At 55.6% G+C, this 26,546-nt stretch overlaps 1 protein-coding gene across 18 annotated transcripts in view; it reads right to left on the bottom strand.

Annotated features, from left to right (window-relative positions):
* PTPRF (protein tyrosine phosphatase receptor type F) overlaps nt 1-26,546 on the bottom strand; it is a 91,973-nt gene that overhangs the window by 28,552 nt on the left and 36,875 nt on the right. For 9 of the 18 annotated variants that reach the window (XM_074380674.1, XM_074380678.1, XM_074380684.1 and 6 more), the window contains exons 6-12: nt 25,107-25,295; nt 19,362-19,379; nt 16,406-16,516; nt 6,331-6,600; nt 3,789-4,370; nt 3,396-3,532; nt 2,784-2,928 (exon numbers count right to left, since the gene is read on the bottom strand). In XM_074380674.1, coding sequence (XP_074236775.1) covers nt 2,784-2,928; nt 3,396-3,532; nt 3,789-4,370; nt 6,331-6,600; nt 16,406-16,516; nt 19,362-19,379; nt 25,107-25,295 — 1,452 coding nt within the window. The remainder of the gene's footprint in view (nt 1-2,783; nt 2,929-3,395; nt 3,533-3,788; nt 4,371-6,330; nt 6,601-16,405; nt 16,517-19,361; nt 19,380-25,106; nt 25,296-26,546) is intronic. The other 9 variants (XM_074380676.1, XM_039473478.2, XM_074380679.1 and 6 more) reach the window with 1 other exon arrangement.

Genomic DNA, 26,546 nt, shown 5'->3' with positions numbered 1-26,546 from the left:
TCAGGAGTTCAAGACCCGCTTAGCCAACATGGTGAAACCCTGTCTCTACTAAAAATACAAAAATTAGCTGGGTGTGATGGCAGATGCCTATAGTCCCAGCTCCTTGGGAGGCTGAACAGGAGAATCACCTGAACCTGGGATGTGGAGACTGCAACAAGCTGAGATCGTGTCACTGCACTCCAGCCTAGGAGACAGAGTAACTTCGTCTCAAATATTAACAAAAAAGAAAAATCCCACCCTCAGCCCCATAGCCCTCTACAGCTACAGTGGTTCCTTCACTCACAGCTACACTTTCTGGCAATGTCTGGGCTTGCTGCCTCCACTTCCTCATCACCCACAGGCCTCGCGAAACAGCCACCATGCTTCGTGTCCAGGGCCATTCCTCCACATTGCTCAGTCCAACAGGTACTCCTGACCGCTCAGCAGCAGCGTCTCATCTACTTCTTGAAACTTTCTCTCCTTCCAACCTCCAAGTCGCTCCCTTCCCCTTCCCCTGATTTCCTCTCGTCTGCAGTCTTTCTTCTCAGGGTCCTGCAGCTCGAGCCCAGCCCTGGATCCCCACAGCCTGCCGAGCACTGCCATGTGGATGGCACAGGCATCTCGAAGTTGGGTATCTGAGACCAGCTGCATTCTTCACACCTGCCTCGGCTCCATTTCCTATCCTATGCCAGCACCATTCTCCTCCCTGGTCAATACACCAGAAACAAGATTCACCTCCACTTCCCTCCCCCGGGGCCCCCGTTTGTAACCCATCACTAAGTCTGACCAGTCAGCAACCCTGATAGTTCTCAGATCCACTGCCATCGCCTCACCTGGGCCACCATCTCTGTCCATTCTCACAGAGCAGCCAGAGTCGGCCTTCCTGCCTACCCTGTGGCGCCAAGGCCCTGACTGTCATCTCTCTGGCAGCCACTGCAGCCACACTGGCCTGTTCCTTATCCTGTGACCATAGCCACACACCTTGTAGCTGGAGGGCCTTCAGGCCTGCAGACTCTACCTGAGGACTGTGTGCTCCCTGCTCCTGTTCACTTACAAGTTGGCTCCCACACTTTCTTCAGGCCTCGGGGAAGTGTCACCTCCCCAAGGCAGCCCTCTTTGACCCCTCAGACCAAAGGAGGTCTCATCAGCTCTCCACCCTGTCTCTTCCATCCCACTTTACACAAATGTCACTGTAAGCTCATTTGGAGGCTGGGTGAGGTGGCTCACACCTACAGTCCCAGCACTCTGGGAGGCTGAGGCAGGCGGGTCACCTGAGGTCAGGAGTTAAAGAGACCAGCCTGGCCAACATGGTAAAACTTCAACTTTACTAAAAATACAAAAATGAGTCAGGCGTGGTGGTGCTCACCTGGAATCCCAGCTACTTGGGAAGCTGAGACAGGAGAATCACCTGAACCCAGGAGGTAGAAGTTACAGTGAGCCAAGATGGTGCCATTGTACCCTAGCCTGGGCGACAAGAGTGAAACTCTGTCTCAAATAAATAAATAAAATTAAACGATAAAATAAAATTTAAAAGTTCATTTGGGTCATTACAGGTTTAACGTCGTCTGCCCTGCTGGACTGTGAGATCCCCATGGGCAAAGAGCCACGTGTCTGGTCATGCTGCCAGCCTTGTAATATGCATGGGGCCTGGCCCCCAGGAGGAGCACAGCAGGTGCTTCTGGAATGAATCCATGAACACAAGGACACACAGAGACTCTTGACATCACTGGTACATGCACATGGTCTCACATCATAAGGACCACTTCAGACACCACCACAGTCATGGTCATCACATGGCCACATCAGATGTGGTCATCTCAATCCCCCAATGCTAGCCAGCCACAGTCACATCCATGACACCCTATCACGCAGAGTCTCACACAGCAGCTGGCTGTGGCTGCGTGCTGCCCAGCAGCAACCACACATACACTGAGTCAAACACACACTCAGTCTACTATCTGGGGGGCTACAGAGACCCACAAACATGGTCAAAGGGTCAGGCCACAAAGTCACCCACAAAGACAAGGGTCCTGCCCAAGATCCACCGATGCGTGCGTACACAGGTGCTACACGGCCAGGTGGTCAGGTACAGTCACTCACACACACACACACACACACACACACACACGCACACACACACGCACACACACGGGCAGTGCCACCTACACAGCTGCAGCATTGGAGTCTTACATACGAAGAACACGGTAACACACAACACCAGAGTCATCACACAGACAGCCTTGCAGACAGTCCCCTGCATGGACGCATGGTCGCAATGCACATGTGAGCGGGCTGGGTCACACGGCTGCGTTCTCAGACCTGTCCCCGAGTGCAGTCAGCTCAGGTGATCACATGGCTCCCAGGTAACTTTCACTGGGGGTATGAGGAAGGGAACATGGGGTGATGGGGAGACGAGATGCGGAGCCATGGGGATGAGAAACAGTCGCCAAAGCAGGTCTGGGATGTGGCAGACCCACCAAAGATGGCCCATCAGCTAGTGTGACCAGCACAGAGTGGGGACGGAGATGAGGCACAGACACAGAACTTACCTGGGCAGCATGTGGGGGATGGGCGGGAGGAGGGGCAGGAAGCTGGGCAAGGAGCAAGAAGGGCAGCAGCCGCCTGGACTGGACAGACTGGGAGGCACTTACCTGGCCCGTTCCCGAGGTCCAGACTCAGAGCCCAGGCCAGAGTCCAGTTTGGGGCCCAGCAGACCTGACCACCCCACCCACCTGGTCAAGGGAGAAGTATGTGTGCGTGTCCCAGCCCAGGTGTAACAGGCAGCGGACGTAGGAGACACTTACTGGACTGTGCTGTGCGGGCCTCAATGGTGGGGGTGAAGACGCCCACCCCCATATCTGAGCGTGCAGCCAGCTGGAAGTGGTAGAGTGTGTCGGGCTTCAGGTCTTCTAGTGTGTAGGAGGAGGTCGGGTCAAAGGTCACCTTGTGCTGGAAGAGCAGGGAGCACTCACTGATGGCTCTGAGCTCAAAAGTCACTCAGAGGTTGTTCCCCAACATAGGCTGCAATGTGACACCTCTGGACCCACCATGGCTCCAGGACTGGCTCCATGGCATAAGGCCACACAAGGAACTCAGGGTTAAGCCCATGCCTCACAGACCACATGGGTACAGGAGTCACCTGGGACACATGGCTTCTGGGGAAACTTTAGGGCGCTGCCAGTCGTGTGAGCCACAGAGCCTAGGAAACCCAAGGCAGACCCTGAGGACTTTGCCCCCAGCACTAGGTGACAATGACTCCGGAATCACACAGGCTCTGCGGGCCCTGGTACTCATGAGCCACAACGCATCCAGCAGAAACCTTAGAGGCTGTGCTCACACCCGCCACAGAATCCAGAGAACATCGTCCTGGGTTAAGCCGGTCACAGAGGCCCCCGTATTCCCTGCCTGCTGCACACCTGTTGGTCTTCATCCTCTGCCGCCCAGTACACCAGCTCGTACATGACGATCCGCTCCTGAGGGGGTAGCAGCCACGAGAGCTGGATCCTGGTGTCGGACTCAACCTCAGCCTGGAAGTCCGCGGGCTGGGCAGGCACTGCAACACCCCACACCAGGCAGGTCAGCCTCGTCTGTGAGAGTTCAGGGGTGCCTGGGGACGACGGGGCCCAGGAAGGCAGGCCCAAACCTCGCACCCTTATCCTACACATCCCAAATGACTACACATCTATGGAATATGGTGCCTTGGTACTCCCAAGAGCCCCCAACCTCACAGCCGAGGGAGGAGAGGCACCGCCACAACCTCAGCCTACCCCCTCTGCCATCGGCTGCCCAGCCAGCATGCCCCCACCTACCTCCCTGCTGTGTCTTGACCTGGATGGTGGGGCTGGGAGGGCCATCGCCCACGGCGGTGAAGGCAAGCACACGCAGGCTATAGGTGATGCCAGGCAGCAGGCTGCCCACGGTCGTGAGGAGCCCCGCGTCAGTGTTGTGCTTGTGCCAGGCGCTCGGGGGGCGGCGGGAGTCCGGAGTATAGTAAACACGGTATCCCCGCACCAGGCCATTGGGCTCCTCAGGAGGCTCCCACTGCACCAGCATGGTGCTGGCGCTCAGCATGCGTGCCTGCACGCGGCGCGGCGGGCTGGAGGGCGCCTGTTCTCCTGTGCGTGCCCGTACTGCCTCGCTGGGCGGCCCTCGCCCGATGCTGTTGACCGCCAGCACGCGGAAGGCATATTCTGAGAAAGGGCTGAGGCCACCGATGCTGTATCGGGTGGTGGCCACACCATCCACCTCCTGGAAGGGGCCCTCTGTGCCCGCTGCGCGGTACTGGATACCATAGTAGGACACAGGCTCCGAGTTCCCAGAGTCCCAGGTCAGGGTGACGCTGGTGGCAGTTGTCTCTGTCACCACAAGATCAATCGGAGGCTTCGGCAGAGCTGGGGAGAAAGTGGAAGGTTCAAGGCTGCCTGAGGTCAAGACCCTCAGGAACCAACTCTATAGTTGGGGATTATCCACAACACGTGGTGGGAGCCCCTGAGTGTGGTTCATACACACAGCCTACCTTGAAAAATGGCCGGAAAAGCTTATGGTGACCTCTGAAGGCACAAGTGGGGGACAGTAGCCAGGCCTGTCAGTGCCCCCGGGCCTCGGGTCATTGAGTATGTACACCTATCAACAATGGGACTCACTGGAGCCTCACATCAGCACATGACTCATCTAACAAATGGACTTGGAGGTGACATGGCCCTTGCAGTCCCATGCAGATGAAAGGCCCCCAGACTGTGTAGCAAGTATCTGTCTCTGCAGGTCACCTGAGCCCACCTGGTAGAGAGTATGTGTAATAGGCAGGGAAAAGGCAGGTATTTCCTAAGGGACTAGCTCTGAGTTTTAGGAAGTGATGGGGCTGCTGGCCCACAGACCCTGTGGCTTGGCTGAAATTTAAGTGGAAAGGTCCCGAGTCCACAACCGTTCAACAAATAATGAACAAGCACTCACTCAATGCCAGACACTGCACTGGGGCTGGGGCTACAATGCCACATAGTCACATCCCTGCTCACGGAGTTTATACCTCAGTATGACAGATAATCAATAAACGAGTTGGTCGTACTCATGATTCTGGCATGTGCAAGGACAGCAGGAATCAGGGTGCTGAGGTGAAGTAAAATCCAGGGAATCTCCTTGGATGGGGTGATGAGGGAAGGAAAGCATCACTGAGCTGAGGCCTGGAGGGGTACTTGGAGCCAGTGACAGAAGGCGCTAGGCAAGGAGCAAGGGAAACTGAAAGGAGCGTGCGTCTACACAGCTGGCGCATGACAGGGTGGGAGGCCAGTGGCCCTGGGAGACCCAGTAAGGACCCTGATCTGCGTCCTAAAACCAACGGGAAGCCGCTGGACAGCGTTTCTCCCTTTCCTAACAGGGAGTGACATGATCCTGAATTACGGTTTTTAAAGATCACTCAAGTTGCAAGATAGATAATGGATCAGAGGCTGTTGAGAATTGAAGCAGGGAGACCAGGAAGGAATCTTTTTTTTGTTTTCGATAGGGTCTTGCCTCTGTCATTCAAGCTGGAGTGCAGTGGTGCGATCATGGCTTACTGCATCACCACAGCCTCAACCTCATGGGCTCAAGTGATCCTCCTGTCTCAGCCTCCCAAGAAACTGAGACCACAGGTATGTGCCACCATGCCTAGCTATTTTTTTTTTTTTTTTTTTTTTTTTTGGTAGAGATGGGTCTCTCTATGTTACTCGGACTGGTCTCAAATTCCTGAGCTTGGTCTCCCAAAGTGCTCGGATTATAGGAGTAAGCCACTCGCCCAGCCAGAATCTATTATATATATGCAACATACGTGTAATGTATGTTTGCCTGTTCCTCTCGGGCAGAGAGAACCCACTTCCCCCTGCTATTTTACCACATCCTTCTTGCTGGGAGGCTATAAACCTGAAGGTCTGGTACTACGTAGTGGTTAGAAGGGTAAGCTATGGATCCAGACCACACTGGGTTTAATTCCCTGCTCTATCACTTATTTTTGTGTGGCCCTGGGCAAGTGATATACCCTCTCTGTGCCTCAGTTCTCTCATTTGAAAAATGGAAATAATAAGAGCACCTATCTCCCAGGATAACACATTAAAAAACAAAATAAACTGTGCTTGCTAACATGATGTCTGCCCGAGGAACTCAATATGCCTTAACTATTATCATTAAGGCAGCTAAGAAAATCATTAACGGAAACCCGTCCCTCCCTCTAAGAGCTGGAGGACCCCAGGGCAGGGACACCCAGGAAAGGGTAAGAATCCCTCAGCCATGCCTGTGTCCATGGCAGCCAGCTCGGGTTCACCTGCCACCAGGACTTCCTAGATGACAGGGGAGGGCACTGGTCACAGCACCTGCCACACTCACCTTTCACTGTGACCTGGGCTGTGGCCTCAATCATGCCCAGCGAAGAGATGGCCACACAGGTGTAGTTGGCAGAGCGGACGACATTGCTGAGCTCCAGGACATTGCGGCCGACTGGCATCTCATCCTCCTTGGTGAGTTCTTCGGCCCCCATCATCCACTTCACGTAGGGCATGGGCGCACCCACTGCCACGCATGTCAGGTTCACGCTGCCGCCTGGCATCACCTCTTGGCTGCTGGGAGGGATGGAGAAACGAGGAGCCACGCGGCGCACTGCAGGAGGAGGGAGAGAGGCACTCACAGGCCGGGCAGGACATGCGGCTGCATGGAAGGGCAGGGGCCCATCATCCATGAAGCCCCTCTGGTCAGAGCTAAACCCACGGTCAGAGACAGGAGGGGTGGCACCGCCGGACCCCAGCTCACCATCAACTCCTACCCCACCCACTTCAGCCTAGAAGTGGCTCCCACACTGAGGGACTGTCTGGAACACAATGAGAGATCTTGCAACCAAGCTCCCAATATATAGCCTAGGAAGCTGAGGCCCAGGAAGGTCTTATCTGCCCAGGGTCACACAGGGACTCAGTACAAGCCAGGCCTGGTCAGGACCACAACCCAGGTTGTCCTCCAGGGCTCATCTCTGCCACCTCCTTCCTGGCTGGGGCACCAGGGAGAGAAAGCAGGCCCTAGGGTGGAGGGTCCTCAGAGCATGGCTGGGAGGGGCAGAAGGTCAGTCCAGAGGGACACAGCCATCTGCTGTGGAGTCACTGCCTCCCCCTCCAGGCCATGGCCCAATGGCAAAAAAAATAAGGGAAGTGGAAGGGCTACCTGCCCGGGTCTCAGCCATGCTCAGGGCACAACCTGGGAACCCAAGCAAAGGGGCTGCTGCCTTTAGGAGGGCTGGGCAGTGGCAGGGGTCAGGGCAGGCCAGGGACGTGGTCCGCGGGCAGGATGGGCATGACGATGGCAGTAACATGATGAGGGCGCCGAACAGACGGCTTCCTGCGCCAACAAACAAGGGTCTCAAGGGGAGGAGGGGTGGCTGTGCCTGGCCACAGCCTCCAGCCTTGGACTCCCCTGGCTAGAAGCTGTTCTGAGCTTCTCAGTCCAGGGTACAGTCTAAAACCACCCCCCTGAAGCTGTAAGCGAGGCACAGACGCAGGCGCATGCAGAGGGAAGGGAGGTGACAAGACCCAGCCGTGGACAGGCATGCCTGGCATGCAGATGGGCCATGCAGCTGGTGTGCAGAGGCCAGGGTGTGTCCTACACGGGCACTCTCACACGCGGGGCCAAAGGAGGCAGGCAGTAGGCTAGTCAGTACCTGAGAGCGCTGCTGAGAGCACTGGTCTCTGAGGACCCTCGCTAGGGAGCCCAGACATGCAAAGATCCCACAGCACCACATCGGGAGCATCTCCACTATAAGCACCAGACTATGCGGCTCGCACAGCCCCAAGTCACAGAACCAGAGCTAGAAGCAACTGCAGAGACCACCCGGTCCAACGTCTGACCTCACAATATAGGGGTCAAAACTGAGGCCCAGATATAAGACATTCAGCAAGTCACCAGGTCCTGTCGGCAGGGTGGTCTAAAACACTTTTCAAATCCATGTATTTCTCTCCAGACACACAGGAAACTGTCACCACCAAAGTCCAAGCCGCCATCGTCCTTCTCTGGGTTGCTGTAATGGGTTCTGCCTTGGTCCTCCTGCCTGGTCCCCTGCCTCAATTCCTGCTCATGGGCCCTCCACAAACAGCTGGTGCAAATCTGATACCACTCCCCGTTCAACAAGCTCCTGTATGGCTCCCAGTGATGACTCCGCCCAGCCTATGAGACCCTACCTGACTTAGTACTTGCTTCGACTCCTTCCACAGCCTGCCTTACTTCGGTGCTCCAGACAGAGCCCAAACACTGCCCGCACCCGAGCAGGCCAGGCCTGACCGGTGCCTGTGGGCTGGATCTGTGCCTCAGGTTCACCTAGGGCATGAGAGTGTCTTGTAGACATTCAGGGTTCTGCCTTCTCCGCAAATCAATCAGCATCCCCATTTTCTTTAGGGAGCCACTTCTACCCCCATTCTTGGTACATGGGGTGTGTGGCCAACATCTGACTGTGGAGAAACAGCTTTTGGACTTCTGCAGCAGAAACTATTAGAAAAGCGACCTTTTCTCTACTGAGGTAGCTAAGCTTAGAGCAGCTGGGGATTGCTTCTTCCAACACACAGGAAAAGCTGCTTGAGAACAAAGACGTCGACAGAGGAGAGGAGAGCTCAGAGACAAAGACAGACGAATGCCTGGTCAGCCTACTTAAGTCCCTGGATCTCACCCTGCCCAACACCAAGTCTACTACATTTTTCAGGTTTGTAACACAAGAGTTCCTTGTTTTGCTTATGCTGGCATAAGTGGGTTTCTGTCATCTGTTCTAGTGCCAGGAGTCTCTACCAATGATGACAGCATGGCACAGTCAGTTCTTGTGGCAGAACAGGTGGATTCCGGGGCATGGCTGGCAGTGTTTCATGGCAACAGAGGACTCTCTGAGCATGCTCCCTAAATGGTTCAAGGTGAGAGCAGGAGGCTCAGCCAGGACCACCACACAGCCTGGCGGTGTGTGCCCTTCCTTTGCTCTGGAGATGAGCCTCAGGGACGGGCACAGGCAGGTAGGTCTGCCTGCAGATCAGGTCCAGGCCTGCCACAGAAGGGGGCTGGGGACAGCACAGAGAAGCAGCCTTAATGAACCAAATCTCTCCTGTCCTCCTGGCCAGTGGGTGCCCCGTCTCCTTCTCTTCATGGGAAGGGAAGCTATTCTTTTTTTTTTTTTTTTTTTGAGACGGAGTTTCGCTCTTGTTACCCAGGCTGGAGTGCAATGGCACAATCTCGGCTCACCGCAACCTCCGCCTCCTGGGTTCAGGCAATTCTCCTGCCTCAGCCTCCTGAGTAGCTGGGATTACAGGCACACGCCACCATGCCCAGCTAATTTTTTGTATTTTTAGTAGAGACGGGGTTTCACCATGTTGACCAGGATGGTCTCGATCTCTTGACCTCGTGATCCACCTGCCTCAGCCTCCCAAAGTGCTGGGATTACAGGCTTGAGCCACCGCGCCCAGCGGGAAGCTATTCTTAAGCACCTACTAGGTACAGAAGGTTTCCATGCTGTAGATGCTATCACCTCCCATTCATAGTCAAGGGAACTGATTTAAAACCAAGCCACACATAGTAGGAATTGGTAGGTGTGATGAAAAACTTTTGAGCCCTTGCTGACAGGCCTGAAAAAAAAAAAAGACCCAGAAACTCTTTATTGAAGGGCAGAAGCATCAGAATTAGCAGAGGCTAGAAGGAGAGGAAGCTACTCCAGCAGGCATAAGGATGGCACTTAGACAGCCTGTGTCAGGGGAGAGGTCACGACTGTAGGCTTTACCCTAGCAGTGGTGGAATCCTGGGGCCTAATCAGGTCGTTGGCTACCAGGACAAAGAGCCCCAGCAGAAGGAAGTAGGTCTTAGGCCAATAAACTCTGGGCACCAACCTAGACACCTGACTGGACTTTACCCTTAAAGAGTCCCTGGAGGGCAGGGTCTTCAGGCCAAAAGGCAGACCTCATGGATCAGCCCTGGAGATGAGGCCAATGCCCTGAGCCATGCCTTCTAGAGCCTCCAACTCCTGATGCTATTAGGAAATTGAGGCGCTTCAGGAACACAAAATAGTTGCGTTTATTTTTTTCCCTCTTAGATGTGGGTGGCAGGGAGAACTCCAGGGGCTAGGGATGAGTGTGAGAGGTCAACAGTGGCCTTTAGGGTCATCTGTAATGCCAGGCAAGGGCCTCAGGGCCAGAGGTTCCTGGGTGCACCACCTTCACTCTCACAAGGACCCTGGGCTTCAGCCATGCAGACACTTCCCTGTAGCTGAGACATTTTCCTTGTGAGGGAGGTCAGGGTATGCCTACAGAGGAAGAGTGGGGGAAACAGAGGCAAGTGACAACCTCCTGGGATCCCAAGTACGAATGGGGCCTTGCATCCTAGACCTGCCCAGACAGCCACCCCCGTGCCAATAGGCAGGAGTGCCTGGCGTCTCACTGCAGCAGCCCCAACCATCCTCCGCCCACTGCTGCAGGCACAGGCCCCGAAAAGGAGCAGGCCTCACCCTGGACAGTCTATTGACAGAAGCAACAGCAGGGAAGGAAAAACTAGAGCTGGGAAAAATGCATTCAGGGTCTAATCTTAGGCTCCAACAATGCCGGTCTATTACTGTTCCCCGTGCATCCTTAGTGCTGACATTTTATAGACAATTTCCAAAACAGGGCCCTGCCATTTCTGGATTATATTTCAGCTGTAACTTTTAAGTCTAATTATTTGCGCTGACAACCCCCTATAATAGGGCGGTGCGGCGCCCAGAGGCATCAGCATTCAGTGGAGTGACAGCCTAATTGCAGGGGGCAGCCCCGCAATCTGCATTCACTAGGGGAAATTTCTCTGATGAAAATAACACAACATTAAGGAGGGGATGAGGGGCAGGATCCACTGTATCAAGATAAAATAACTCTTTAATAAATAACCTTGTGGCTGCCGCAGAGCAGTAATTAAATGCCGGCATACCCGGCACACAGTTTTAAGTAAAGCTGGAAAAATGTAAGATGCAATTATCAGCACCAAACAAATTACCAGCCCGGCAAATCCCCCCAGAATACTTAGAAACTCCTTTCTGCCTTCCTGCTAAATATTTGTGCATGTGCTCATTTTTGGTGGGACCACAGGGTGGGGTGGGGTGGGGGAAGGGTGGGGACGAGGGACCAGGAGGCTGGAGGAAGGGATGTGGAAGGAGCCGCTGTGGGCTGGGGGCTGTCTCTGCCGATGACTGTTTTCGGAAGACCCCGGCAGATCTGCCCAGTCAGCAAAATGGTATAACGAATGCCCCAGAGCTCAGGAGTGCACAGGATGGATGCTCAGGGCTGATATCTGAGCCGAGGCTGCAGCCCTCCTCTCGACTGGCTCCCTCACCCTCACAGAGGAAACTCGAGCCACAGAGGATGTGTCAGAGGGAACCAGGATGGCCTGGGTCTGCTCCCTGGCGCTCAGCCTGTCCTACATTTCTACCCTGAACCCCCAAAGCCCAGTGGACAGGTGAGTCTCCTCTGACCACACAGACCATGTGATAGATGAATGACCACTAGCCCCTGCTGCCAACCCCAGCATCAGGGGTGGGGGTCTGGCTCCAAGGGTGGGGCTGAAGACCAAGCCCTAAACAGGTCTGCTCTGTAACGGGTTAAAGGACAGTCTCCAGGAAACTCTTCCCAACCAGTAGCTGAGTCAAGGGCCACCAGCAGGCTCCTACAAGACCTTGCTAAGTTGCAGTTGACCATTTAGTCACTCCAGGTAGAAGCAACTTGAGTCTGAATGCAAAGTACCAGGCTAAGGAATGTCAGTTAGCTGGCTGGTGGACTAAATAAATTCCACCCTCAGACAGACACGGGAGCTAGCTGGAAGCTTGGGCAGAGGGGCCTGGGGCAGGTAGGAGGATCTTAATTTGGATCTGGCTGGAAAAGGAAAAGACAACCTTATGGGAAACTTCCCTCAGTGCGCCAAGATGACGCTACTCACCCTATGCCATGGACACCAAGCTCCCTGAGGCAGACCAGGGCTGGCTGCCCCACTGAGCCCTGATGGAGAACCTGAGGGCCTCAAGGACAGGGTAGACACTGCAGGACTTTTGCCCTGTGCCACAGGATATTGGGAGGACAGCCTACTCTAGCCTCTTCCCTTCATGTTCAGTGGTTTCGGCTGAGCCTGGGTCTCTAGGAGAGGAGGGCGGTGAAAGGTCCCACAGGTGCACAGAAACCACTACAGCTCTTACACCTCTCTCTGACCACAGCCCCCCACAACCATCCCTGAGCACCACCTGGATCAGACAGCTGGCCTGGCCTGGGTGCAAAGGTGGGGTGCAGTGTCATGCCATGCAGCATGCCCGACCCACCGCCCTTGCTGGGGAGCCAGGCTAAGGGGACATGCACATACATAGTGCACCAGGGACTCAAGCAGCAGGAACATGCAGGTCAAGGGGCTGCCCACCCACCCCTGGTCCTGCCTGCCCGCCGGCCCAAACAAGACACTGGCGGACAGGCACGGCTGCGGCAAGCCTGAGGGAGCTGACCGAGCCCGCTGGGCCCTACTGACGGGCGTGTCCCATCGACGGGCGAACTGTAGATGGATAAGAAGTGAAAAGGACCAACCTTCTCGCTGATCTGAGAGATGAGAGTTTGGGTTGATGGCAGAGTGCGATGAAGATGAGGAGGGAATAAAAAAAAGACAAGGAGAAACACAGAGAGAGTAAAAACAGGCCAACCTTCATCTGCCCACACAGCATGGAGGCGAGACAAGACTCTTGTGCCCCCTCGCGCACACACATGCACACGGGAGCACACGAACCACATCGCTCACAAAAGACTCAGGACTCATGGAGGACATGGTGGACAGGGCTGAGGCCCGCCAGCAGATGCCAGGAGGGCTGAGAGTGGGGCTGGGGTGGGTGGAAATGGGGCACAGGCAGGCCCCCATGCCTCACACACACCCCACAGCTCAGACAGACCCTGTGGACTGGGCTCTGGGGTTAAGGCCCACCCAGCCCACAAACCTGCCGAGGTACACAAGCCACTAGAGCCCAGCCACCTTGGGGAAGGCCCCACCAATACACACACCACCAGCGTGAGGAGCACGTCTGGGCACCTGTGGGGAGAAAGGTACTGTTCCTGTTTTAGACAGTGGTGACCCTGCAGCCAGGTCCCTGGAGAGAAGGGGGAAGACTGGTAGCCCTGGCACAGGTAGGCCAGGCTCTGAGGAGGGCAGGGCTCCACCCTGGCCCCAGCAGCTGTACACCCAGAGAGCTGTGGATGGAAGGAGAGAATGAGTCACTCAGGGAGAGAGTTAGGTGGTGACGGAGAAAGGCGCTGGCCCACCCAGCATGCCTGGGCCTGCCAGACTGTGGGTGGAGCTGCGGGCAACTGTGAACAAAGTCAGATGTAACTGGATGACACATCCCCCCACAGCGCTATCTGGACGGCCACAGAGGCTACTGACTAGCAAGTGCTTCCTGCGTGCCTGGCAGTACGTCGGGTTTCATGTGTACTGTCCCATCAAATGTAGCAGCCGCATGGCCTGGGAGAGACACTGGGACCCCTGAGAGTTTGGGGGACAGAAGGGAGATGTGAGGTAGACACTGAAGCTAAATCTGATGAGGAGATTAAACCCCGAAGCCAGTGGACACAGGAGAAGAGAGTCAGACGGGTGAAGACAATGACAGCGGGAAACTATCAGTATTTCCCTCAGGTGACATGTGGCTATGCTGGTTTTGACTGAGGGGTGCTACTGGCATCTGGAAAGCTAGAGATGCTGCTAAACATCCTACAAGGCACAGGATGGCCCCTTACAACTAAGAATCATCTAGCCCAAAATGCCAACAGTGCTGCGGCTGAGAAGCCCAGGGCCAGGGCCCACGCCAACCTGGCTGAGGCTCAGGAGCCTGCCGTGGGAGGAAACCTCGAAGCTGCTCTGCTGGGAGATGGATGGGGTGCAGGCCAGCACTGAGGGCTCCTCCATGGCCATCCAAGCAGAGCTCAGGACGCAAAGCTGGTGGTCAGCCCAGCACAGGCTGTCCCCAGGCCCTGGGGCTGAAGGGCCCCTAGTATGGCTGAGGGCAGAAGGCAGGGGCTTTGCCAGGCATGAGATGAGGAGGGGTGGGGGCAGCAGAGGCAAGGGATCCAGGGAGCAGAGCCTTTCAGGTGTACAGAAGTCCTGTCCTTATGACAGTAGGGCCTATCCTGGAACTATGGGGCAGGTTGCTCTTGGCAAAACAGGGTGGGTGTAGATTCTGATAGGGTCTAGATATGAGGCAGGTCGTGAGGAGAGCTTAGAACTGGTCCTGAGATATCAGGGCCCACAGGAACGTTGTATGTGTCTGTGATAGAGACAAGAGAAGTCAGAGGTTTGGCTGTTCTAGAGTCCCTGGGAAGTGGGCCTGGAACTAAAGGAACCCCTGTGTTTCCTACCAAAAGGCCTATGAGGATGGAGCCAGGAGAGTAGATTCGGGAAGAGCTGGTAGGGGTAGGGGATGGGCCATGGCAGGAGCCAGTCAGGGCCCTGCCTGAGTCTATCACGTGTAAACAGGGAGCCCCACAGACAGGGATGCTCCAAGGGGCTGTACGTAAGAGCTCCCTGGGCAGTGCCCGAGCTGCCAGCCACAGCAGTGAGCTCAGCTCATCTCCAAAGAGACCCACTGCTCTGCCTCCAGGGCTAGGGCCAGTGTAACTGTGACTTCAGAGAATGCTGCCTAGCCAAGAGAATAATTCAGGGGTCCATCTACGTCTGGGCCTTCTCCTGCCTCATGTTGCCTCCTGTAGCTCTGCCCTAGGAAATGTGCCCACAGGTCACGCCCTTGCAGCTGGCTTGGGTTGACAGTGGCTCTGGCTGGGCCCTTCCTCTTCCTGGTGCAGCCACATGCAGATAAAGGCTTCCTTGCTGAGGCCTCGAACTGCCACACTTTTGACCTTACAGTCTTGGGAGCAGAGCTCTGGAGAGCACAGCATTTGGGACAGTCAGGGTCGGAGGAGGCAGGTCTTTGAGAAGGGTCATTCCAGCTGCTCCTCTGTTGGAGTGGACTCGACAGCCCCCGTGCCTGCCAGACACTCCGCCTGGGACAAGGTGGGGCGAAGGCTGTGGCATTTACAACTCCACTCCTCTGGGCCATTTGGGAAGTTTTTGGGCTCCTGTTCCGGCAGACAGCTGAGCTGACCTGGGGCCTGAGCCTTGATGAGCAAGACACCTGACAGTAAGCGAGGGAACCTCCCACCCATGCCCCTGAACCCCAGGAAGCATCGTTCATAGTCTTTGAGGGACAATTTGCCCACCATGAATAGCTCCTCTGCAGCTCAACTGGTCACCAAATGGGCTGGCAATCTGTGGCCTCTCCAGAACCACCCTCTCCCCAGACAGATAGCAACCCCTTGTTTTGGTTGACAGCCTAATTCTCTCTGCTCTGAGTAAGCAAGTCTGACCATATGGCCTCAAAGAGTGGGACAGGGCACCGTCATCACCCATGGAGTGTACTGGCTGGCGAATCAGACAACAGCCTTCAGGAAGCTGTGCTAAGCGTGTGGCGTGATGGAACCATCATTGCAAGGAGCCACGTCCACTTTCCTTTACACATGCCCTGGGTGGAGACAGTTTAACTTTTAATGACATCCACCTATGCAGGAGGGCTAAGGAGGGAACAGTGTGAGGGTAGAAGGGCTCCCAGGGCCCCTCCTGGGCATGTGTATGCCAGACCCAGTGTGTTCTCAGGAAAGGGCAATGTGGCCAACTTTCGTCACCCTTAGGCTGTGAGCATAGCAGAGACTGGAAAAACCCAGGCCCCTCCCTGCTGGGTACTTGGGACTTCTGGAAAGCACATTGTCCACTTGCTCCCAGCAAGGAATACCTAGAACACAACAGGTGCTCACCCAAGGCAACATAACCATGGGGGCTCGCAGCTGAACGCAAGGGGTCCTCCAGGAAGGCCCCAGGCAGACCTGGCCAGAGGATAGGCTCACCTGGCCCGGTCCATTCCTGAGGTCTGACTGCCCCAAAGCCCAGAGCCAGGGTGGTTCTGGAGCCCACCGTGCTGTGGCAGGCAGGAGGACATACTAAAGGAAAGCCAGGCCAGGCGTGCATGCATTTACACACAGACAAGCGTGCCTGCATGGGCACACACACGCATATACACCAAGAAGTCAGCTTAGAAGGCTCCAAATTCCCATGAGGCTCTGGGCCCATGCGGCGGGACCTACAAGAGATACAAATGCTCCCAAGAGTGGCTGCTTCCCCATGGGCCTGCAGGGAAGGAAAGCAAAGTAGTGGCAGACACCAGGAGCTTGCCCAGTGGGAGCTGCTGCTGCTGCTGCTGCTGCTGCTGCTGCTGCTGCTATCGCCGCTGCAGAAAGCAGGAAGGAGGAGAAACTGGACCTACGGCAGTCCCTTGCGGGTCTGCACCAAGGGCTCTGAGCAGCAAGCCCGTCAGGTGCAACACAGCTCCGCAGTGACAGGGGCCAGGTACTGCCCGAGTCCTTACCTCGCACATACAGGTTCGCAGGGGCTGAGTAACGTGTGCCTGCCGAGTTGGTCGCCACACACTCGTACTTGCCTTGGTCGGATTCCTCACTGCTCTCTATCTGCAAGGCACCTGTGGGGACATGAAGCAAGAGCTCAGGCATGGCCCATGTTAAGTATGGCCTGGAACACGGGGAGGGGTCTTGACAGCACCTGTGGCTGATGTTGACCAGATGTCAAAGCTCTTCCAAGCCACACTCTGGCACCCATGCTGCTTCCAGAAAGCTCTTGCCGATGAGCCCAGTGGCCTCCTGACTAGAACCAAGGGTTGTGCTTTGGAGCACAATCCCATGTCCCCCACACAGTCCAGCAAGACCTGTCTTTGCTCTGCCAGGAACCGTAGTATCCCAACCCCCTGCTCCACTCAGTTTCCACCACACTCCTGCCAGTCAGCACTGGAGCCTGCTTCCCAATCAACGTCCCGCTTAGTGTTCCCAGCCCTACAGCCCCGGTAGGCCCGTCAGAGCCAGGTGTGGGAGCAGACTGCAGAACGGCGGGCCTGGGATTCACAAGCACGTCACGCCCTCCTCAGGCTGGAGCTTGAGAATGTGCCGCCCACCAGAAAGGAATGGGCATGCCCTGGGGGTCTGGTGCCCAGCAGCCTCTGCTCCCAGCACCATCTTCCCCTCGCACTCCACCCCCTCCCCGCCGGCCCCACCCATTCCGGCTCCTCTCCTCAGCCTGGTCCTGCTAAAGTGCTTCGACCCACCACGGCTCCTGCATAATTCAGGAGGCTAATGGAGGCTGGAGCTCCCACTCGGGCCAGTGCTCTGAGGGGCTGCTCCGGCCGCAGACGGACAGACAGGAGCCAGGATTGTGGTGGGCAGCAAAAGGACCCTCACAGAGGGTGGAGGAATCTTGGGCTTGAGGCCAGTTCTGACAGGTCCAGGTCGGGGAGGCCAAGGCAGAGTGGCAGGGTTGGGGCAGACCCACTCAACTTGGCCATCCCCTGGCCCCACCAATAAACACTTGAAAAAACTGCTTGTGAAAGCACACTGGGCAAGCTGTCTGTGACAGAAACACCCCCGAGCACAGGCAGCACACCCCTCCCTGGAACAATCCAACAGACAATTACAGCCACACAGGACAGTTCAACAGTTAAGAACCCCCACAGGACACAGTCTGACAAAACCACCTCCGGCACAGAACAGCCAGCCTGACCTGACAGCCCCTACCTTCCCAGGGCCCAGGCTGATGGACAATCACACCCACAAAGGACACGGACAGAACCTGCCAGACCCCCCGCCTGGACTGGACAGGAGCCAGAGGAAGAGTTCCAAGTCATGCTCTCACGGCTGGGGCCCACCCAGGACCTGACCTATAGTCCCTTCAGTGCCTGACGTCCCTCTTCCACCATCTAACCCAGGGCAGCAGGAGGGGCTGGGAGCTGGAGGTGAAGGAAGAGGGGAGGACACAAACGCAGGACCAGCCTGCCTCTGTGGTGCCGCCTCAGCCCTCCCCGAGGTGCCAGGGAACATCAGGGCCCAGTGCACATGCCAAATACCCAGCTCCTCCAAGAGCAGCCCTGATGGGTACCCAACAGGTCATGCTTATGGGATGGATGGACGCTGCTAGAGAAAACGTTCATTCGAGCAGGTGGGGTTCAGGCCCCTGACTGGGAGAGGCGACACTAAGGTCAGCTCAGAGAGGCAGGTGGGGTGGGGGAAGATTTGGTGGCTAGTGCCATAGACTTGGGGCAGAAAGTGGTGCCTCGGTGAAATTTTTGACCCAGAAAACAGGAGGTTCCTCTGCAACAAGAGCCTAAGAGTGGTCAGGAGACCTAACAAGGACCGGGTGCCTATTTGCATACAGAACCCCCCAAATATGGAACCAACATCAGGACCAGCAGCCGGGACAGGAAAGAGTCAGCACAGGCTGAGTGGATGGGCAGGGGGATTGGAGGGCTGCCAGGTGAAGCGAGAGCCAGCCTCAGGGTGATGGGCAAGATACCACCCAGGGAGGGAGCTGCTCTTCCCTGAGACCATCCTGGTCCTGAGCACTCAAGGTCTAGATATGCCCACAGAGTAATACTGAAAGAACTGGGGAGAAAATGATGTGAACAGACAAGCCACCATTTTTACAGGTGTCTGCTCTCCGCCAGACACTCCACATCCTCCTTCCCTCGAATTCTCATGACCCTGTGCGGCAGGTGGCCGTGCCCCAACTTAAAGAGGAAACACACTTCTGAGAGACGAACTGAGTTTCTGAAGATCAGAAAGGTGGTAAGTCACACTTGAACCCGGATCTTCCTGAGTCCAAAACCTGTGCTTTTAACTTGCAGGCTGCAGGGCCCTGCTTCGTGGAGGCAGCCCAGCGGGGAGTCTGCGCGGAGAGGTCAGGTGGTGGAGTTACCCAAGGGCCTGTTTACCTCCCTGTTGTCATCCCAGCACCTACACGGAAGTCTTAAGTGAATGTTCCCCCTAATCCTTGCCGGGCTGAAGGGATGGTCCTCATTCTACTACAGTACAGAGCCAGGATTCTAAAGGGAAAGTCAAGTAGTAATTGAGGTCCCCTCAAAAGAGAAGACTCGAGAGAAAAGGCAAGGCTTGGTCTGGCCTAAACTCACAGGAAGCTTTTCTGTCTACAGAAGCCTGGGGACAGGCTAAGCTTCACGGTGGGAGCTGATGGGGTCCCTTCTGTGGGGATGGCCTGGAAGGCCTGGGCAGCAGGGCTTGCCGTCCAGGGCGGGGCTCGGCGAGTATCTCCACAATTCAGACTTGGCAATGGATGAGTCCACAGGAGGGAATGACTGAGAGTGGATGTGTGTGGTGGCCGGTGGTGTTGGGGGGCTGGAGCTGGAGATGAGGAGGCTGAAAGGTTGGGATGGGGATGGGGAGGTGACAGACTGGACGGGATGGAGTGGAGGTGACGGCAGTGGCAAGGCGTGGTGTGGCGAGAGGCACGGACAGCATTCTTACCTCTGATTGGTGAACCACCTGGCGAGGTAATTTGAATGCAAATAAGATCAGAGAGAAGCATTAGTACAAAAGGAAGGAAAGCCACACAAAGCCAAATCAGGTAAAATAAAACATAAGAAAGGGCCTTAAATACATGGAGAAACTGAGGCCTGAGTTAGGCCGACGCGGATGATGTGTGAGCAAGCGCCAGGCAGAGCCAGGCTGAGTGTCAGTGAAGCTGTGTCTCAGGTCACTGGCTCTGCTCTGAGGACAAGGAGGGGGTGCAGTGTTGCTGGGGCTGATGGGAATCAGGGAGGTGAGTCAGGACTCCTTCAGACCCCACTGGCTTGGGACGATGGAGGGGAAAGGTAAAGAAAAGAGGTAGCAAACCCACCCCACAGGGCCACCCAGATCCCACCAGTGGGTAAGATTCCAAAACAAAGCACTTACCAAAACAGAGCCTGGTGTTAAGGCAGACAGGACAGAGGCTGAAGGGAGGGCTTGCCATGGGCTCCTAGCACACTGGGCCTCCCACAACACGCAGCCCAGCCCAGCAGAACGGGCAGTAGGGCAGCAAACTCACGGTCCAGGGGCGGACTCCCTAGGAACACCCACTCAATCCTGCTAAAAACTGGGGGACTACTGAGCTTCCCTCCTTTGGCCTGGCTGGCAAGAGGTGGAGACCAGTGCCCACCCTTTGCCTGTTCTGCACCTTATAACCCTGAGGGTTGGTAACCCAGAAGGCCAGGTGCTCACCCTCCATATCCAGGCCTATTATGGGGTCTGGGCAGGTTTCGTCCCCAACAGGTACCTTCTCCAAGGCTCAAGCCCCCCTGTGCAACCAATGCCTCCCCCAGAGGAGTAAGCAGCCCATAGGCGGGCCCAGGTCCAGCTCTATCTACCTTGCCCCACTGCCCTCTTCCTGCCCACGTCCAGGGATTGGCAAGTGTGCAGAAAAACCATCGTCAATCCCTGTCTCATGGGACTTCACAACACCTAGAGGCATTCTTCATCTTTAAGTTCAAATGAGAAAGCAGGCTGAGAGAGATTCAGGGAATTGCCCAAAGCCCAAGGTCACACTAGCCTGTAAGTAAAGTGGAAGGACCTGACCAGGCCCATCTAACTCATAGCCTGCCCACAGGATGAGGCTGTCAGTCCTGCAGATGCAGAGGCAGGGGACAGGGCATAGGCTGGGACTTGGGAATGAAGGTTACATGAGAGAATCTGCACAGTGATTCTCCCAAGTGTGGTCCCGGGACCTCCTGAGACCTTTCCAGGAGGTCCACAAGGTCAAAATTGTTTTTATAATATTCAGAAATTATTTGCTTTATGCACTCTCTTTTCTCTCAGGAACATACAGTTTTTCAGAGGCTACGTGACACGTGCTATCACAACTGGCCAAATGCAGAAGTAGCTAGGAAAATCCGGCTGCCTCCTATAAAGCCCCAAATTGAAGAGATTTGTAATAAGGGTAAAACAATGTCCTTGGTAAATTTTTTTGTTTTAGAAAATATAATTATTTTTCATCAAAAAAATGTTATTTATGCTTACAATGAGTTTTTAAATTATTTTAAAATGGATTAATAAATATTTTAAAATAATTTCAGTCTTAATATCTAATATGGTAAATATCAATAAAAACAACCCACACAAACAAGAGCTCTTTGATGTTCTCTGATATTTACAAGTAGAGGCCCTGAGACTAAAAAGTTGACAATGCTGATTTCCCATCATCCAGGCCAGGGCTCAGTGGTGGGTGGGGGCAGTGGACATGATCCAGGACTGGCACCCCTCACTCCTGACCTCAGCTCTTCCAGAACCTAACCTGTTCTGAAAGAACCTAACAGTAATTTCCCCACCGAACAGAGAATCTACCTTTTAGATTTCACAAGATGGGTTTGGGGGACTGATGGGGCCCAGGAGTCAGCATCCCTAGAGGTGTGCTCACGCCCAAGAGGTGCCAGGGTGCTCTGGGCCAAAGGGAAGCTGTGAGCACGCACTGGCAGTGCGCCCTCCTGGCAGGCCCAGCAGATGGTAGAGCAGGGTGGGGTGGGGACAGGCTCTTTCAGCCAGAGCTGGGGCCAGCCAGCAGGGTGATGGGCTGCAAGCCCTCTGCATCCTACCCACAGGCCTCCTCCGGCAGTGAGATGCTGCATCTCTTCTTAGACCCCCAGGTTTCACCTCAGGGTGCTGGGGGTGGGGAGGAGGCTGCTCTCTGGATGAGCACATGGACTCAGTGAGTTAGGCTGTCCTCCACAAAGGATGACAGCTCACATGCTCCGGCCACAGCAGGAGTGCAGGAATCTCCTGCGGCCAACACCTCCTCTCAGGACCCAGCAGGAGCTCTGAGCCCCTGCTCACGACTCCATTTCCACTCTCCAAGCTTGTTCCTGTTCCTCCTGGGCCTACCCTGATTTGAAGTTCAAATTCTCCAGGAGGCGGTTTTAGCAGCAGGTCACGTCACTACAGAGAAGAAAAGGCCTGCCGAGCAGAGCTCACATCTGGGCAGTGCGTGCTGCCAGCTACCTCCTGTCCAGCTCCTTCTTTGGGGTGGGGGGCATGCCTGGGTAGATGTGCTGTGGCTTGGGTGACAGATGGTGGAGGACTTCTGGGTACTGGGTCAGCAGGGGCCTGGGGTCTGGAGAAACTGGGAATGTGCAGCTTTGAAGCCCAGCAGGGTCAGCTGCTCCTCAGGCCCCCAGGTTTGCTATGTGTGATACTAGGTCCCGGGGTGATCTCCCAGGGGAGCTCCTAGGCCGAGTCTCGCTGTGTGACCCCAAGTGACTCCCATAACTCAGCTGTGAAGGAGGCATGGTAATCACAGCCTGTCCTACTTCACAGGGTTATAAGAGAATCAGCTGCAACAAAAAGGGGGAAAGCTCTGTTGTAAACTGTCAGTGATGCGTAAACCCGTGAAGGTCCCTGGAAACAGCCGAGTGCTCAGGGGCCTGAGTCCACTCCATGACGGGCCATGTGCACGGAATAGCCTCAGCACCCTTCTAGATGATAATAGGATAAAGACAGCAGCAACTGAGGCCAAGGGTCCTAGGCCAGGTCAGGCAGGGAGGGGAGAGAGCCCAGTTGTTACTGCAGAGGTGGGATGGTTGAGGCCCCTTAGGTGCCACCTGGCTCCATCCCAGGAGCTGGACCCTGGGCCCACGACCCTTAGGTCACAATTTCCAGGTGGCAGGAAAAGTCAAATAAGGAAGTCTTCCTTGGTCCTGGAAAGCAGGAGCACTAGAGCAGATACTGCTCTACAGGGACAAGGGCCAAAGGTCAAGTTCATAAATTCACTCAAGAGCTCAGAAGATCTGTCCTACAGCTGACCTCACCAAGTGGGGTCAGATCCAGGCCCTCCCTGCAAGGCCCAGCTGAACAAAACAGGACCCAGATGGTGACAACGTAAAGCAAGGTGAGGCCTGAGGAAGCGGCCAGAGGCTGGGCAGGGTGGAGGCTTTCAAGTGGAGCAGCCAGAAGGTGAGCAGAGGGCCTGAGGTGGTCAAGGACCAAGGACAGGCCAGCATGGCTCGGTGTTAGGAGGGTCGGGGGCACAGAAAATAGAAAGAGCTCCATGAAGCCCTTACCAGAGGCCAGGCTGCCAACTCAAGCTTTGACTGCCATTGTCTCACTCACTGCTTACTGTAACTCCTTTTCAAACATGAGAAAACTGACACATGAAAAAGTTAAGCCACCAAGGCCAGAGAGGGGGTAAGTGGTGTTGGCCAGAACCCGATGAGATGCGGGGGCGTGTACTTGACCAGGCAGGCAAGGAGACACCACTGAGGTAGTCAGAGCACGGGCAGGATGTGAGCAGCAAACCTGGCCTGCAGGGCGATGGCTTCTCGGGAGGGCCTGGAGGCAGGGAAAACAGTGTCTGGTGCCTGGGATAGGACTGACACAGCAGGAGGTGACAGGGGACCAATTTGAGAGCCACAAGGGTGATAAATCTGAGAGCTCTCAAATCAAACCAACTTGAGAGCCACGTTCCTTAGGTTGGGGGCTGCCACTTACAGAGAGTGTGGCTGTCTGGGAAGGTCATCGGTCATCACTGGTCAGGGTGACAACCAGAAGGCAGACTGATTTTTGGATCTAGAGCTCAGGCAAGAGGTTTGGGCTGGAAAGACTGAAGCTAGAGCTGCAGGTAAGGAGATGGCAGCTGGAACTTTAGGAGGGGTGAGCTCATCCCAGGCAAGGCTGTGTCCATGGGGCAAAGGCAGGGCTCCCAGGCTCCTTGGTTGAAGGAAGGGAAGATGCCGCTAGAGGGAAGGAGCACTAGGAAGAGGGAAGTCGCAAGAGACAGAACCCTGGGAGGTTAGGGAAAAAATGGGAGAGTGGTTGGGAAGGAGGGAGGAATGTTAGCTGCTGCTGAGAGGATGAGGAGGATGGGGCCTGAGTGGCATCCAGCGGACTGACAGTCAAGAAGGCGGTGGCCCAGGGCCAGGCACCCCGAGCCCTGCATAAATACTACTTGAACCAACGTGTGAGTGAGTCTTCCCAGAGCTGCTGCCAGACAAGTCCATGTGTTTCCAGGGAGGGGCCCAGGACTGCAGGGAGGAGCGTCTGGCTGCCTGGGAGCTGCCTGGGGGAACCGTGAGGAAACGCAGAGGAGCCGAACCATGCCGGCCTCTGTGCAGCGCTGGGCAGCGGCCACAAACACAGCCGGCCGTTCGCTGCCTTGATTATGGCTGTTTTAATTAACTGCACTACAGCTGCCTCCATCTTGTTGAGTTTTAATTAAATTAAATGAGCTAACACTTCATAGGCTGTCTCAGGCGGCCGTAGCTGGGGCCAGAATCTTGCCCTGTTGGGCAGCTTGTCTCTCCCTCCTCCTGCTGGGCACCGAGGGGCTGTGTGCCTGATGGGAATTGATGGGGAGGGGTTGGCATCTCAGGGAGTGGCAGGGTACCTCTGAAGCCTGCAGGGCTCTGAAAGGGGCAGGAGTCATGTCCTGCTTTTCAGTGTTGACATCACAGCTGACAGGCAGCAGGAGCTCTGGCCGGCGCTGGCCATCCTGCCGGAGGCCCACCATCCCATAGCTAGCAGGAGGGCTTCTGAAGCAAAGACTATTGGTCCAGGCTGTGCTGGCAGCAGAGGCAGAATGCAGCCAAGCTGATTCTGAACCTCTTTTCCCGCCTGCTCTGTTCCCACAAAAAACTGAATCAATTATCCTGGCGGGAGCCTCACAGGCAGATCGATCAATGGGCGACACCTCCCTCCTGCACAATGGCATCCTTGCTTCCAGGGCTTCGAGTTGGCTCGACGGAGACATCCAGAGGAGACAGGTGGCTCTGGTTGTTGAGGGACAACAGCAAGTCCCCTTGGCTTCAGGCACCTGAGGTCCAGCCTTTTGAAGCCTAAAGAATCAGGCACCTTTGGCCTCTTCTCCCATCTAAGCCCTGCTGTCTGAGGAGGCAAGAAGCATCACCCATCAGCCCTGTCTCAGGCCAGACTACAGGGAAGGAGGAAGATGGACATCCACAGAGCACCCTCAAAGAGTCTACCACATTGGCACATCACATGTGCTGAGAGGGGCAAACTGGCCCAAAGTCTGAAGTCTGACAATCCCAAGAGGGTAAAGAGGCACAGCCAAGCACAAGCTCTCTTCCCTGGGCCAGGCACACCTGCAGTAAGACCCAGTCCACCCCACCGGGCGCCCTCCGGTCAGCCTTGGAGGGTCACAGGTCCAAGAGGGTAGGCTATGCTGGGATTTGGCAAGACCCTTGTCCTGAGGTCTGCATGGCCCCTTGACCCCTGCCCTCTGCTCACCTGAACGCAGCTGCTTGATGCGGCCGTTGCTTGTGGCAGGATCTACAGGAAGGAAGTCCTTGAACCAAGAAATCTCAGGGTCTGGATTTCCACCTGCGGCGCATAGCATGGTGGCTGTGCGTGCCTTCTCCACCACCTTCAGCTGTGGCCCCATGTCGATGGAAGGGAACCCAGGGGGCAGCTGTTCCTCTGCAGACAAAGAGAAATGTGTGTATTAGAGCTGGCTCTGCCTGCCCCCGAGAACCCTTCTGGGGGTAACTTCCCCAGCTCCAGGTTTGCCAGGGCCCTTAAGATTCCACTCCCCTAGCCCTGACTTCTAAGCGTGAAGCCTACCCTGATGTGAGGAACCAGGGTCCTGAGCCTCTTTGGCAGGGCAGAGGCTGCAGTGGGGCCCATCCCTGCCATGTCAGGGAGTTTCCAGCTCTGAGAAGCAATGCCTCAGACTGAAGGTGTCAGCACTTAATCTCTCCAGGCCCTGAGAAGAACGAGAATCGATGCTCTGCTGGTCACAGCAGAAAGCCCTGTAGGGATGGATGCTGGGCTGCAGTGGGTGGGAGGGCTAGCGGGGAGCTCACATAGTATCGAACAGCCAAAGCTCGGTCTGAGGGCCCCTGTGCTGTCCAGCCCCCTCTCCCCTGTCCGTACACACACAGTGTTTCCTCCATCCAGCCTTCAGCTCTGTCACATGGCAGAGCTGACCATGGCACCGCCTGGTCTCTAGCCCTGACTCTGGACACCCCCAGCCCTACCAATGGTCCCCTTCTAACTCTCATCCTGACCTTGACCTATTTTCTACTTCAACCTTGACCCTGACCTTTCTCCCTCACTCAGTATCGACCCTGGGAGTCATGGTCAGGGCTGGGGACCATGTCTGTGCATGCAGAGGCAAAGGAGATTAAAAAGCTCTAAAGACATCAAAAGTTGGTAGGGGGAGGCAAAGCCCCTTCCTGGCTGCCTTCTCCCAGCTTGTCAGGGGCTGGCGGCTCACAGAGGAGTCACTGCCATGGAGTCACAGGAACAGATGTCAGCAGCAAACCCATTCCCATTACACATGGGCTCCCATATCTGCCCTGAAGGGCGGTGGGGCAACGCTATCCACTCCCCACTCCTTGGAAGCATGAAAAGCTAGGGCAGGCTCGGGACTGGTGTAGACCAAATGGGACTCCCACCTTCACCATGAACTAGCTTTAGCGCCTGGCATGTTACTCATTCTCTGTTTCTGCTTCTATCTGTACACAGGGTTCAAGGGCCCACCTCACAAGGCAATTGTGAGGATTGTATCTGATCATGTATGCAAGGTGTTGTGGAGCATCTGATGCAGAATTCACACCCAGTGAATATTAGCTGGTGTAACTAGTAAGGGGCAGACAGATAGTTAGACTAGAGCTGGGAGCTCCCTTTTCCATCTTAGGCTGGTGACAGGCCCTTCCCAATAGGACC

Source organism: Saimiri boliviensis, chromosome 11, assembly GCF_048565385.1.
Source record: "Saimiri boliviensis isolate mSaiBol1 chromosome 11, mSaiBol1.pri, whole genome shotgun sequence".
NCBI classification, from domain to species: domain Eukaryota; kingdom Metazoa; phylum Chordata; class Mammalia; order Primates; family Cebidae; genus Saimiri; species Saimiri boliviensis.
Note: the sequence above shows the minus strand (reverse complement) of the source record. Positions and strands in the feature narration are given on the sequence as shown.